The sequence below is a fragment of the Pungitius pungitius genome, chromosome 17 (assembly GCF_949316345.1).
Source record: "Pungitius pungitius chromosome 17, fPunPun2.1, whole genome shotgun sequence".
Classification (NCBI taxonomy): Eukaryota; Metazoa; Chordata; class Actinopteri; order Perciformes; family Gasterosteidae; genus Pungitius; species Pungitius pungitius.
The window spans coordinates 12,488,350-12,500,439 of record NC_084916.1 but is presented as its reverse complement, the minus strand read 5'-3'; the positions used below and the strand labels follow the sequence as shown (position 1 = coordinate 12,500,439).

The window sequence follows — 12,090 nt, the reverse complement described above, 5'->3', positions numbered from 1 at the left end:
TTCGCTGTTGTCAGACTTCAAAGAGCAGCAGGTCAGAAACGCTTTCGCGACATGGACCTACATTAAGAGAATTACCCTGATTCGACTTTTTGGTTTTATCTCATTGCAGTTGTTTTTTACTTTGGACTTTGCGTACATATTCAAAACCCTGCTGATACAACATGTAGCGAGGAAAATACTACTGAAATAATAGCATTTTGCCTTCCTAGAACCATCTCACAGGTTACTGTTGGCCGGACGTTTGTGTAGAAGCAGAAACCTCCATCTTTACCACGACACACTTCCATTTGGAATCATAAAACCGTTCCACCCCGCTCACTTTATGACGGCTCTCTGTTACCATTTACCCGGCGTGGAGGCCACCTCCCTCCAACCTACCGCACAACAAAAGAGAAGCTAAAATTAGCGACCAGGATAACGCAACTTCGCATGGGGATCCTAACCAGAGCTCTTCAAACGCGGGAGAGCGCAGAGGGAGGGGGGCGGGTGGTTGGCCGCGTTGTGGCTACGATGGCCAAGTCACGTGGGGGCCATTTGACAGCGACAGAAAGAGGGACGGGGGGGATCAAACACATACATTCGTGGTCATTCTGACAGCTGAGTAAACACACAGAGTTTAAAGCCTTAAAATGAATGGTTGTGGTGCATGTGGAGGATTTACTGGAACGCACTCATATCTAGTCTAGATAGTGTGTGTCTCGACCAGTAATATGGACACTTGGAACTCAGCAAATAGAATTATTAATTGTTAAACCATGATTCAGTTAAAATTGGATACACAACTTTATTATTTCTCAAGTCTCCCCACCACATGCGAGTTTATTTTGGTAGAATCGGGAGTGTTTCACAGGCACCATAATTTCACACTTCTGTTGTACAACTTAATTGTGACACTGCAATACTTTTTGGATCCAGTGTAGTTTACTCGTTCTTTTGACTTGGGTGTAATTAAATCTTTGATGCGCAGTAACCACCAGCTTCCTGCATCACGGCACTCCAATGCAGCCAATGCAACAAAAATGTGCTCAGCCGATTTATTTTAACACTGCAAGGAACTTTGTTTACTTTATACAAAAATATAAAAGTTACGTTTTCACCTGGTTGTTAAACTGTCTCAATGTAATATTGATGACTCCTTCACCAACAGAAATAAACACGACCATCAGCAATAGGTCTTCATAATTAAAGTAAAAGCAGTGAACAGAGCAGAAGAGCCGACGACGTTCACATTATCAGCTCAAGTTTCTGTGGTATGTTGCCAATCTGTTGGCCTGTATGAGATTTTCTTTTGGGATTTTTTACTACGCGGTTTTGGCTGATTCTGAGGCAGGGTCAAAGAAGAGAAAAATAATTGACCACACAAGAAAAAAAAAAAAGAGCTAAAAGGTACAATGAGCTCATGTGAAAACAAGAGCCAGACCTATTTGTTCATTCAACAGATGGAGCGAATTGCAGAATTAGAAAGGATCGAAAACAATCCCGAATTGGTCCTTCTTACTGATATGTAATACGTCTACTGTACATTGCTAGTATTTCCTTTTTTTGCACACGCAGTGAGTTTTAAAGTGTTATGTGATTCATCCACGTAAAAAACACAATTACTGAATACCTCTCCAGTATCGTAGATCCAGACTCGCCCTTCCGAGTCTCCCACAGCCACCTCCTTTCCCCCCGTGGACCAGCGTACCCTGTTGAGGGCTGACGCCCCCTCAATCGTCACACTGGCAGTCGGGACCTGGTGAATAGATTAAACAAATGCTACATTTATTTACCGATATTGCAAACTTGAATAGATATACAATATAGGTATACTAGGATGTACAATTCACAACAAATTGGTAGGACCTTTATGAACTTCTTTGGAGTGAGAGAAATACTGCAAATTGTGGACTTTTTAAATAGATGAAAATACAGTCCCCAAAGAAGTAGAATAAAATGTCAGAAGAAGTAAAAGTCATAGAAAAGCTTGTTAAAAAAGTTGGTCCAACATAAATGTCAAAATGACAACTTCTCAATATCAACACAGTGCTATATAGTGTATAATACAGTAACTGCACCCATGTTTTGTTATTGTGGGTAAACAGCAGTGCTCCTGTTGCACCTTCAAAAATCCTAAAACCATCTGCAGCGTTTCCAGAAACTGTTCCTGACATGTGGCAGGCAGGTCTGACGCATGTCACCAGTGGAGACAGAGGACTTGGCATCATGTCGCCTCACACACCGAGCTTCTGGGTATTCAAAGCATTGCTGACCACAGACTGACTGCCATTAGCCTGCTAGCTTCCACTGCTCCGCCCGTGTGGATCTGAACTGAGCGCTTTAAATTGGCTGTATACGCCTGCTTACGTGGGCTGGAAATGAGAACCAGGCGCTGTGCTGCTCCGTTATGTGTGTGTGTGTTTTTTTTTTTTTTTTTTTAATATGCTGCAACAATGGCGGTCTGTTTCTATTAGACTCAGTGTATGATGTGCATGCGTCTGGTATATCCGTCTGTGTGTCTCTTGAGAAAAATGTTTCTCATGAAGCACATAGTGAGCCAAGTTAGGCCGTCAATAATGAACTCTTCCTCTGTGAAAAGGCCGCTGCTGAGGGGAACCATTGAGAAATTGTCCTCTGTGCTGCAGGGGGAAGACTGAATGGTAGCGATGGGAAGAGAGAGATAAGAGGACACGGAGGAAGCTGAAATATAACAGAGGATCCTGATGAGCAGTGAGTTTTAGATTCGGCCCCTATGAAGGCGTTGAAAGAAAATGAGGAGGACAGTGAAAGGGCATCACGACCGAGGGAAGAGAGCATCTGCAGAGATGAAGGCACCGTCGGTGTTGTCTCCATGGAAACCAAAAGAAAAGGAAAATGGGGAACCTTTTATCCAACTTTAACCTGAGTGATCAAGGGTTTGGTTCCCATTCTCATATCTCAGTTGGAATAAGGTTGGAATAAGGACTCATGGGTGAAGACATTTTTTCTCTATATTGCAATTTTTTTCTTCCTTTAAGGGATTGTTAAATATTTAGATACAGTTCTTTTTCTCCAAACTGTACATTTTATAACTATGAAACTGCAAAAACACATTTGGTTCATGCAATACATTACCATAAAATCTATTACAATTAGAGTATTACTGTTTTGGAAAAACAGTCCAATTACAGGCAATGTATTGAATCTCATTCCTTTAATGGCCTCAAAGGCTTTCGACCTAAAATAAATCCTGCCCCAAAGTACTGGGGAACTTAACCCATGGCCTCAACCTTCTCTATTTATTATTTCCTTCTCAGACTCTCTGTTCGTGGTCTCTTGGTACTTCACTGATGGAACTGAGTGCGGGAGTCGGATGAGACGAGATGGGGGGGGGGGGGGGTCTCGAGGTCGCCTGAACGTTGGACAGAGGTCGCACAGGAATGTAAGCGGAGCGTCTGGGTGGGAGCCTGCGAGTGGGACTGTCTCCCTGTTTGATTTAAAGCGAGGGCTGTGTGAAACGCCCACAGGGGAAACTTGAATTGTGTGTGTGAGTGTGTGTGTAGGGAGGGACGTGAAGGGGTTGGGGTTGGTGGTGGTGGTTGGGTGGTGACGGGGTGATGGGGAGGGAAAAGGCTTGGGTGTTTGGTTGTGCGGTTCGGGCAGAGGCCCCGGCTACTGGCCCCGAGGACACCGAACACACACAAAGAGATAACCCACCCATTATAACCTATTTTCACCCAGCAAAGCGTGCACACACACACACACACACACCTCAGTGTCGTTGTTGAGGTTCCACAGGTCCAAGCGGCCCATCCCATCCACGGCGGCGAAGGTTGCAGGGTGCACGGGCGACCACATGACGTCATACACATAGTCGGCGTTGTCCTCAAACGAGTACAGAGGCTTGTTGTGCTGAAAGAGAGCGGCAGAAGAGGTTATCTACGGACGTGTGCGTGTCGAGAGAGAGAGAGAGAGGGGACGAGCGTCAGGGGGCTTACAGAAGATGACACAATGGAGACGGAAAGGAGAGAGAGAGAGAGAGAGAGAGAGACAGGCGAAACGGAGAGAGAGGGAGTGAGCGAGCTTCAGACAGAGTGGCGCTGCCTCAGCCTTGGGGCCTGTCTGGGTGCAGAGCCTAATTAAAAAGCCTTGCACATTCACACAGCACCATAAAACCGCTGGGAGAGATGAAAGGGAGGGCCCCTCCACAAGGTGTACTGTAACCTCAGCGCAACAGCTGTCTGAGTGCGAGGGAGATGGGAGGAGATGGAAATGGGAACAAAAGGACATCAACAGATGTCAATATTTTAAACAAAAGTTATTTCAGAATAGTTGGAAATAAAAAAAAAACTTGTCAGTGCTCTCTGGTGGACAAACCTTTTTGAAGGGGACGCAGTTTCTAGACTTTTATGTCTGAAGGCTACTGTTGTGCTGTGTGTGTGTGTGTTTGTGTGTGCGTGAGAATAACACCCTTATGTGTGTGTGTGTGTGTGTGTGTGTGTGTGTCTGTGCCCATTAGGATTCCAGAGGCTCACAAACTGCATTCCTGACAGGTAGCGAGGAGACAGGTTGGCTGGAAGAGCAAATGAAGGAATGTAGCCCCTCTCTCTTTCTCTCCCATTCCTTCTCTTTCTCTTCATCACCTTTACTCTTTCACTCCACAGTTGTTCTGAAAGGTTGTGCGACCTGGAGACAGATAGCAGTGCACACTCCAGCACACACAAACAAACAGAGCTGAGCCAATTTCAAGCCTCGATTGAACCTGTTTTCTAGCCGGCGGGGTGACAGCAGAGGTCCTTCTTCTCCATCTCACATCTCTTTTATTTCGCACTACCCAAATGCATTTCAAATGTAATTCTATTGTGACAATCTGACGGCTGAACGACGCCTCTTAATACAAGTTCATTTTGTTAATGAGAGCAATTACTAAACATGACCTTTGATTTCCCTCAAGCAGCAAACGAGTCATTGACGACTAACTGTGAGCAGTCAGGATTACTTACTTACTAACTTAAGTCAAAAGACAACAACTGGGCTCGGGAGAAGGAAACAAGGTGCTATTTAGAATTACATTTGACTCACCGCCATGTTCAATGTGATGATAAATGATGTGTGAAAAGTATACAAAATGAGACTACATATGATAAATGATCAAATATATTTGACAGAAGACTAAGCATTTAAAAAACAAAATGCTGACAAAGTCATACATCAAAAAACAAATAAAGTCCTGGTGTACGTAAACTACTATTTTACCTGGAAGATGTCATCAATCTCAAAAAAGGTGATTTGGGTAAATAATCTGCAGCAACAAAAGCTTTAAACTAATCTTAAAATCCTTGTGGCGCCGCTGGTGATGTAACTGGTTGTCAATATCTTTCCTGTGCAAAGCTGGGGAGTTTCTGGCACGTTTGAACTAGAGAAGCATGACACCGAGTACTGAAGAGCATCACGGCGCAATGCCACGTTTTAACATGGGCCGATGCCTGCTAAGGATTTAACACTTGAGATGTTGATGCTAAAATATGCATCAGCCAGCGTCTTCTGATTTTGCCGTAAAAATCAAACCCCAAAGACAACCTATGGCAGGCTTTTGGGGCTAAAATCCTCACACCGGGTTTTAGAACCACACATTGAGGGGAGTGAGGTTCTGTCAGGAGTACGCTTTCTCTTTCAGCGCAAACACGCTCGTTAACAATCACGTGCGCGGCCTGCGACGGAGGCCTTTAATTAAAAAGTGGAACCGTTATTAGATGCTGGTTTTGGGGTCAAGAGGGCAGGACGGCTCAAGTTATGCACAATCACAAACCCACTCGCAGCTGTCGCGACGTCTTCGCACTCCGAAATGTTTCCACTGACCACAATATTTACCGCGCCGGGGGAAACGGCATCAGCGCGCTTCTGTGCGACGGCCTTTTTGAACTGTGAGGGTCGGCGTGAGGGATACGCGCAAATATATACGCGCCTGTGTGCTGCGACACGAGGGTTAGGGGCAAAACCTCAGGGGGGACTTTAGGAAAAGCAAAGGCAGCTTGCTTAAAGTGCATGTGAGGCCTGTGTGGTGGGCACACACACACACACACACACACAGTCAGGTATTCCGCCCCTGCCCAAACACAAATATCGTTTTTGTGGGATAAGAGACAGACACACATTCCTGCGGTTCCCCTTTAAAGGAAAGGGAATTCCCAAATCCTGAAAAATAACACAGTGTTCTGAAGAAAATCCACAGAAATGTTTTAATATGTGTCGCGGGACTCTTCGCAGACTCATGGAGTAGCTGCATGCAAACATGAGCTAAAACTCATCGGTGCTGTACTGCCTGTCACGTTAAAGTATGAGAGCTGTAACTGGATCTTGCATAAAGCTGGAGGTATTATGCAATATGCATTATGCATTTTCCTCACATTGAGCAGGTCTCTTTGATATTTGGCTGTGCTTGCTGTTTGACGCCCTGCTCGTGTTGATCCCTCTGTCCTTCAACGTCAGCATCGCCTCCATTACTTCTCTCTAAAACGCCTCCCGGCACTTTTCCCTGCAGTCTCCTCTTTCCCACTGTTTCCACTTTTTCCTTCTTTCTGATTATAAACCTCCTGTACAACGTCGTGGTATTGGACCTTGCCATTCCTTTAACTTTTGTCCTTTCCAAATAATAAAAATTGATTCTTAACTTTATACATTCTCCAATGTTCCACTTTCTTCTTCTAACATATTGTTCCTCATTTCAACTCCACTCATTTTGTACAAATGAAACAATGAATAATCTCTGATTATAATCTCAAATGTACCTGAGTGCACTGCCGTGCCTCTCAGGAGTCATCATTAAACGCTCTGCTTAAATCTATTAGCCCGCTTTGGATAAAAGCTTCAGCTAAATGACATCTAATGTAATATTAGCCAATTTTTCTGATTCTTTAAACACCCATTTGACAGAAACAGTGACGGTTGAATTATTGCCGCTGAACCTCTGTCAAAGTGGCATTCCTTGCAGCGGATTTGAAAGACAAACAAATGCCCAGAGTGGACGAGGTCACTCAAACACCAACGAGTGTGCGTTGGACTCACTGAGTGCATTTAAGATCCGTGCAGACGGTCTATGAGAAGCTGATCTGATTCACCTACTATTCTGTCTGGTGCTTTTTAAACAATAATCAAAGGATGTGGCCATGTCAGTGAAAGTGGCTTGGATTTTGAAACAAGAGAAGAAAAGGATGTATATCGAGACATACATTGATTGATATTTATGTAATATTAATTCTTGATAAAGGTGTGTAAGAGCTTGCGTTCTGCTTATTCTATAATAAAATATCTACCTGGTTTTGGATACTTTTGTTTGAATGAAATACTAGATAAATTAAAGTATTTAGTATAGACTTTCAGTTATCATCTATTATCAGAGCAATGTGCTTTTTATTACCAATTTGGAAAACATGTCTATGTATCACGATATCTTGATACATGTTTAAATCGCAGTATGATTCCAATGAAAAGTGATGGTTTTAGTTTTGCCTGCAGCCTGCAGACTCAAGCATACCTTTCACTTCCTTGGTACTGACTGTTCACCTGTTTTGTGCCATCTGTAAAACTAAAGCCTTGTAGATCTTACTGAAGGTAGCACACATATGGAGGAAACTGCCCTTAAGCCAAATTTCCATAGAAAAAAAAAATCAAAGCATCAATATCATAAAAGCTTTTTCTAACTCCCTCTAATGAGGGGATTCACACCCCTACAACTCGTCAGATCCTAATTGTGTCCTTCTTCTATTGAATAATAAAACTGACACACAGAAAGGAAACTAACCCGACTCCCACGCAGAAAACACAGTTTCTTACCTATAAAAAATCACCTCTCTCCCCCCCCACTCACTAGTTTATTCTCGCTCTCAGATCTCTCTCACACATATTTTCCACAATCAACCCCCCACACATCCTCCCTCTCACCTCTTGCGCGCGCTCGCACACACACACACACACACACACACACGCGCGCGCCTACCTTGGTGCTCCAGAGTTTGACGGTCCAGTCGAAGGAGGACGTGATGAAGAGGTGGGAGAAGTCGACGGTGCCCACTGCGCTGTGGCAGCTGATGCCGGTCACCGGCCCCTGGTGGCCCTCGAACATCTCACAGATACCCGCCTTGCTGCGGGGTGACGACAAAGAGCACAGTACTCAGCTCTGCAGGGTTTCAGTGGTCTCTGCTTGATAAATACGTAGCAGAGTGTCCAAATGGAATTCCTTTACAGTTGTGCGTTTTGTAAATCTCAGTTTAATTTGCTTCGTTTACTTTGTAAATGTATATTTGTTTGTCAATTCCCGGTTAAGGAAGCAAATCAATTAAGGCATCAAAAATCTGTCCAAACACGCTGGAGTGATCCAGCGTCGGTGATGTTTTTTCTGTTTGTTAGTGTGTGTGTGTGTGTGTGTGTCCACCAACCTGCCGTGTCTGGATGCAGTGTACACAGTTCCCTCCTCACTCCCGACCACATAGTTGTTAACGTCTCCCGTGGGAAAAGCCATGCCTGTCACCGCTACAGGTTTGGATTTATTGTATACCAGCTCCATGGACTCCTAGAGTTTAAACACACACACACACACAAGAAGAAGAACTCATGTGAGGCCATATACACTACACATTCAAACGCTAAACACTAAAACCATGTGAGTGTGTTAGGTGATGTGTACCTGTGGCTGGGAAAGCATGTCCAGACTCCAGGAGCACATCCGTCCGTCTGTGGACACAGTGATCAGGTTGTTGGCGTTCTGTGTGCCGACCACGTTCACGCAGTACACCGGGTGCTACATGCAAAGAAAGATAAAGACACATAAATGAGACCTGTGGGGACGTACATCTGTGTAACAGAACAGATAATGCTTTCAATAGCTAGTAATCTAAGTTACTTACGGTGCCCAATCAAAAATGTCACATTCTGCTTCACAGTATCATAACAATCGCAATACATAATTCAGCACATATGACATTTAATATAGTAAATATTGGGTGCATTCCTAAGTCAAGTAGGTTTTCAAGGACGCAGCACATTTCAAATAATTTCCTTATAATAATCAAGTTAAATTTTTAACCATGAGCCTGATATGATAATGTAATTTTATCCTTAAACACATGAGAATTAGTACAAATGCAGCATGCTCACATGTGCCAGTGTGCAGTGTGTCCCTTACAAGAGGAGCGTGTGAAACCACTATGTCATTACTGGGCAGTAATTGATTTGTGTGCTGGGCCGCACAAAGAGTCCATTCAGCAATCAGCGCCATGCTAGCTGCATGGCCGCACTGACTGGAGAAGACGGGAGCAAAGGGCTCACGGTTTAGACCTGCTGCAGCGGTGACGTGTGGCAGTGTGTGTTTGTGCGTGTGTATATGCCGTGACTACACACAGCCCTGCGTCCTGAGGTTTGTACTAGGGTGCAGGTGTGTTTGAGTGTGTGTTTCTATTGTGAAGATCAGTGTCAAAGCCGCAGTGTTATCATGTCAAATGTAATCATGGTATTTATTTGACACATTTTTACTGAATCAGATTCGTTATTGTTTTAATATTTAAAACACAACACGGGGAGCTTTTTGTTTTGGTCTAAGCTTATTCAAAACATGTCTGCAAAAAACATCTATTTCATTACTGACTGAAACGTCAAACTTCATCATTCTTTTCTTCATCATAATTTCATAGGGCCATTAATGATGTCTTAACATAGCTTGCTTGGTCCAGAAATCAACATTCAGTAATATCAGATATATTCAATATTCAATTGAGTTCAATATTAAGATATTCATCTGTTTTAAAAACTTTTTTTTTTAAATGAAAAAAGGGTTGAAAATCAGACACGGATCTGATATTTTTCTTTGTCCCCTTTTTATAAATGTGTCAAAACTGTTTGTTGTGCTGGACTGCGTCTCTTACAGTGTGAGCAGCGGCAGACAGAGGCGTCCTCTGGACGGGCGTCCGGCGGTGACTGCGGTTGTCCCACAGGACGATTTGTCCCGAGTAGGTCCCGCCCACGACAAGGTTGGGATGAAACCTGGCGAAGCCCACCGATACCACTGGAGACTGAAAGACGAAGGCAGGGGATGAGGTTACACATATTCCTTGTTTTACTCTATCTTTGAACTTGTCGGACCAAGAAGGGACAGGGTGAGGACAGAAGCGGTCCCCGGCCCGGGTGAAATGTGTGTAGATAAAAACAGCAGGCGGCGAGAAAACGGCTAAAACAAAGAAAGATATGAAGCGGTAACGCTAGACGGAGCGCGGGCCGGGAACCGGTGATCAAGGCATCGTGATGGGTGGCGGCCATCGGGGACATGGGCGGGGAGCGAGATGATGAGTTTGGCTGCGGCGGCGGGGGGGGGTCCGCTGAGGAGGGGACAGAGGGGTGACGCCGGGGCGGAGACCAGACAAAGAGGGGAATTGTAGTTCTCTTGCCACCGGCCGCTTCACATTACAGCATCAAAACCCCCGGCAGCCACTGGAGCGCTCACTGTAGCCCCCGTCATGACAAGCGCACCCTTGAACTTCCCCCCGGCCCGGCGGGCGTGTTTATTGAGTCTTGGTTCCTCTCCACTGCTCGTCTCATATGGGCTTCCCTCAACCGGAACCACTGAACCATCTGCACTGCGCAGGCTTATGAAAAAAATGTTTGAGCGTTAATATTGTTACAGGAGGGTAAAGTGGTGTTATGGACTGTCAAAATCACCCATCCATCCATCTAGTAGAGCTGCAAAATCCTACCTCGCCGGCGAGAGCATTAAACAGGAAGCTCATGGCAGACCGTCAGTAAGTTGTAGTTTTGTAAAAGAGACTATAATAGGTACTAACATTATACCATGTTGCCTCAAACCTAATGACACCACTACCTTGAACAGTTGCTTTAACAAAAGACTATTTGTGTTTGATTAGGTCAATGATTGATCGATTCTAGGTATCTGTCGTGGTTTACACAGGTCATGACCTTGACGTTGACAAATGAAGTATTAGTGAACAATACGGCTGCTGGAGGTCAGTTGTCCGACATCTGTTTTTATCCTTGGTATACATGCTTTAGGCAGGAGGCACTAATATGCCAAACATGTAGATGTGGTCGTTATGGTACTTTTGGGGACCAGCCGGTAGGAAATCTGACAAAGACATTTCAAGGCATAAAGTATAACATTTGTTTTATTTTTCTCTTCTTTTTTTGTATTCTTGTGCCGAGTGCCCCCCCCCCCACCCCCCTCTCTGTCCCTGCCACCACATCGTGTGCTAGGCGGCCAACTCCGAAACCCCAATTCGTTTTAAAGGCAGACTGGAAAACAAACCAGAGGGAAAGAAAACACGGCACAGTCTTTCACTCTCTTTTTTTTTTTGTTTCTGTGGAGTGCAGGCAAACCGGCTCGGCAGTCGCTTCAGATGTCGCGACTCAAAATAAACTCAACTTTGGTGGTAAAAAAAAAAAAAAAAAAGTACCTCGTCAGCCGGGAAAGAGGCTCTCTCCGGAAAAAAAGTTCATTTACAAAGTTAAGCGAAAAGTGGAATCAGGGATTTTGGTCTATTAGTACGTATTAATGCACAACATTTAATGGCCAAAACATATAATTTACATTCTATATTGCGTATGAAGAATTATTCAATATGTTAAATTTGCTGTCAAAGATTAAACATTAAATGTAAAAAACAAAGCTAGAAATGGACGAGCAGAACTTTTACCCCTTTTTCTAAAATCAAATGGACTTGATTGAAGGAAAATATTGCTAATCTGGCATCGGTCGGTGGATACCAGAAGTATAAATAAAAAACTAGTAGTAAAACCACTTCAGGACAAAAGCTCTAATACTCAAAGACACATGAATGTGTCTGCCTCCAACTTGACCACGTTCTTCTAACACACAAGAGTTTTTGGATGACCTTTGCACTCTGTGGGCTGCTGTCTGAGGTCTTAACAGTATCTGGCCTCTGGGAGAGCAGACTGAAGGAAGCATAACAACACATGAATAGCTAAATCTTTCTTTGTTCTGAATGAAATACTATCGCTACCACTTTAAAAGAAAGAGGCTACCGGCATCCGGCTTGGCTTCACGTTTGCTCCCTGTCACCAGTGTTTACGCTAAGATCAGCTGTGCTGCTCAACGCATGGATGCATTTT

The 12,090-nt window shown here is 44.2% G+C and overlaps 1 protein-coding gene across 18 annotated transcripts in view; it reads right to left on the bottom strand.

Moving 5' to 3' along the window:
• The window catches only part of LOC119219303 (cytoplasmic dynein 1 intermediate chain 1), a 42,569-nt gene that overhangs the window by 1,888 nt on the left and 28,591 nt on the right, over window positions 1-12,090 (bottom strand). For all 18 annotated transcript variants that reach the window (XM_037474424.2, XM_037474429.2, XM_037474426.2 and 15 more), the window contains 6 exons: window positions 9,876-10,022; window positions 8,642-8,755; window positions 8,394-8,527; window positions 7,955-8,099; window positions 3,730-3,870; window positions 1,610-1,735 (listed from right to left, as the gene is read on the bottom strand). In XM_037474424.2, coding sequence (XP_037330321.1) covers window positions 1,610-1,735; window positions 3,730-3,870; window positions 7,955-8,099; window positions 8,394-8,527; window positions 8,642-8,755; window positions 9,876-10,022 — 807 coding nt within the window. The remainder of the gene's footprint in view (window positions 1-1,609; window positions 1,736-3,729; window positions 3,871-7,954; window positions 8,100-8,393; window positions 8,528-8,641; window positions 8,756-9,875; window positions 10,023-12,090) is intronic.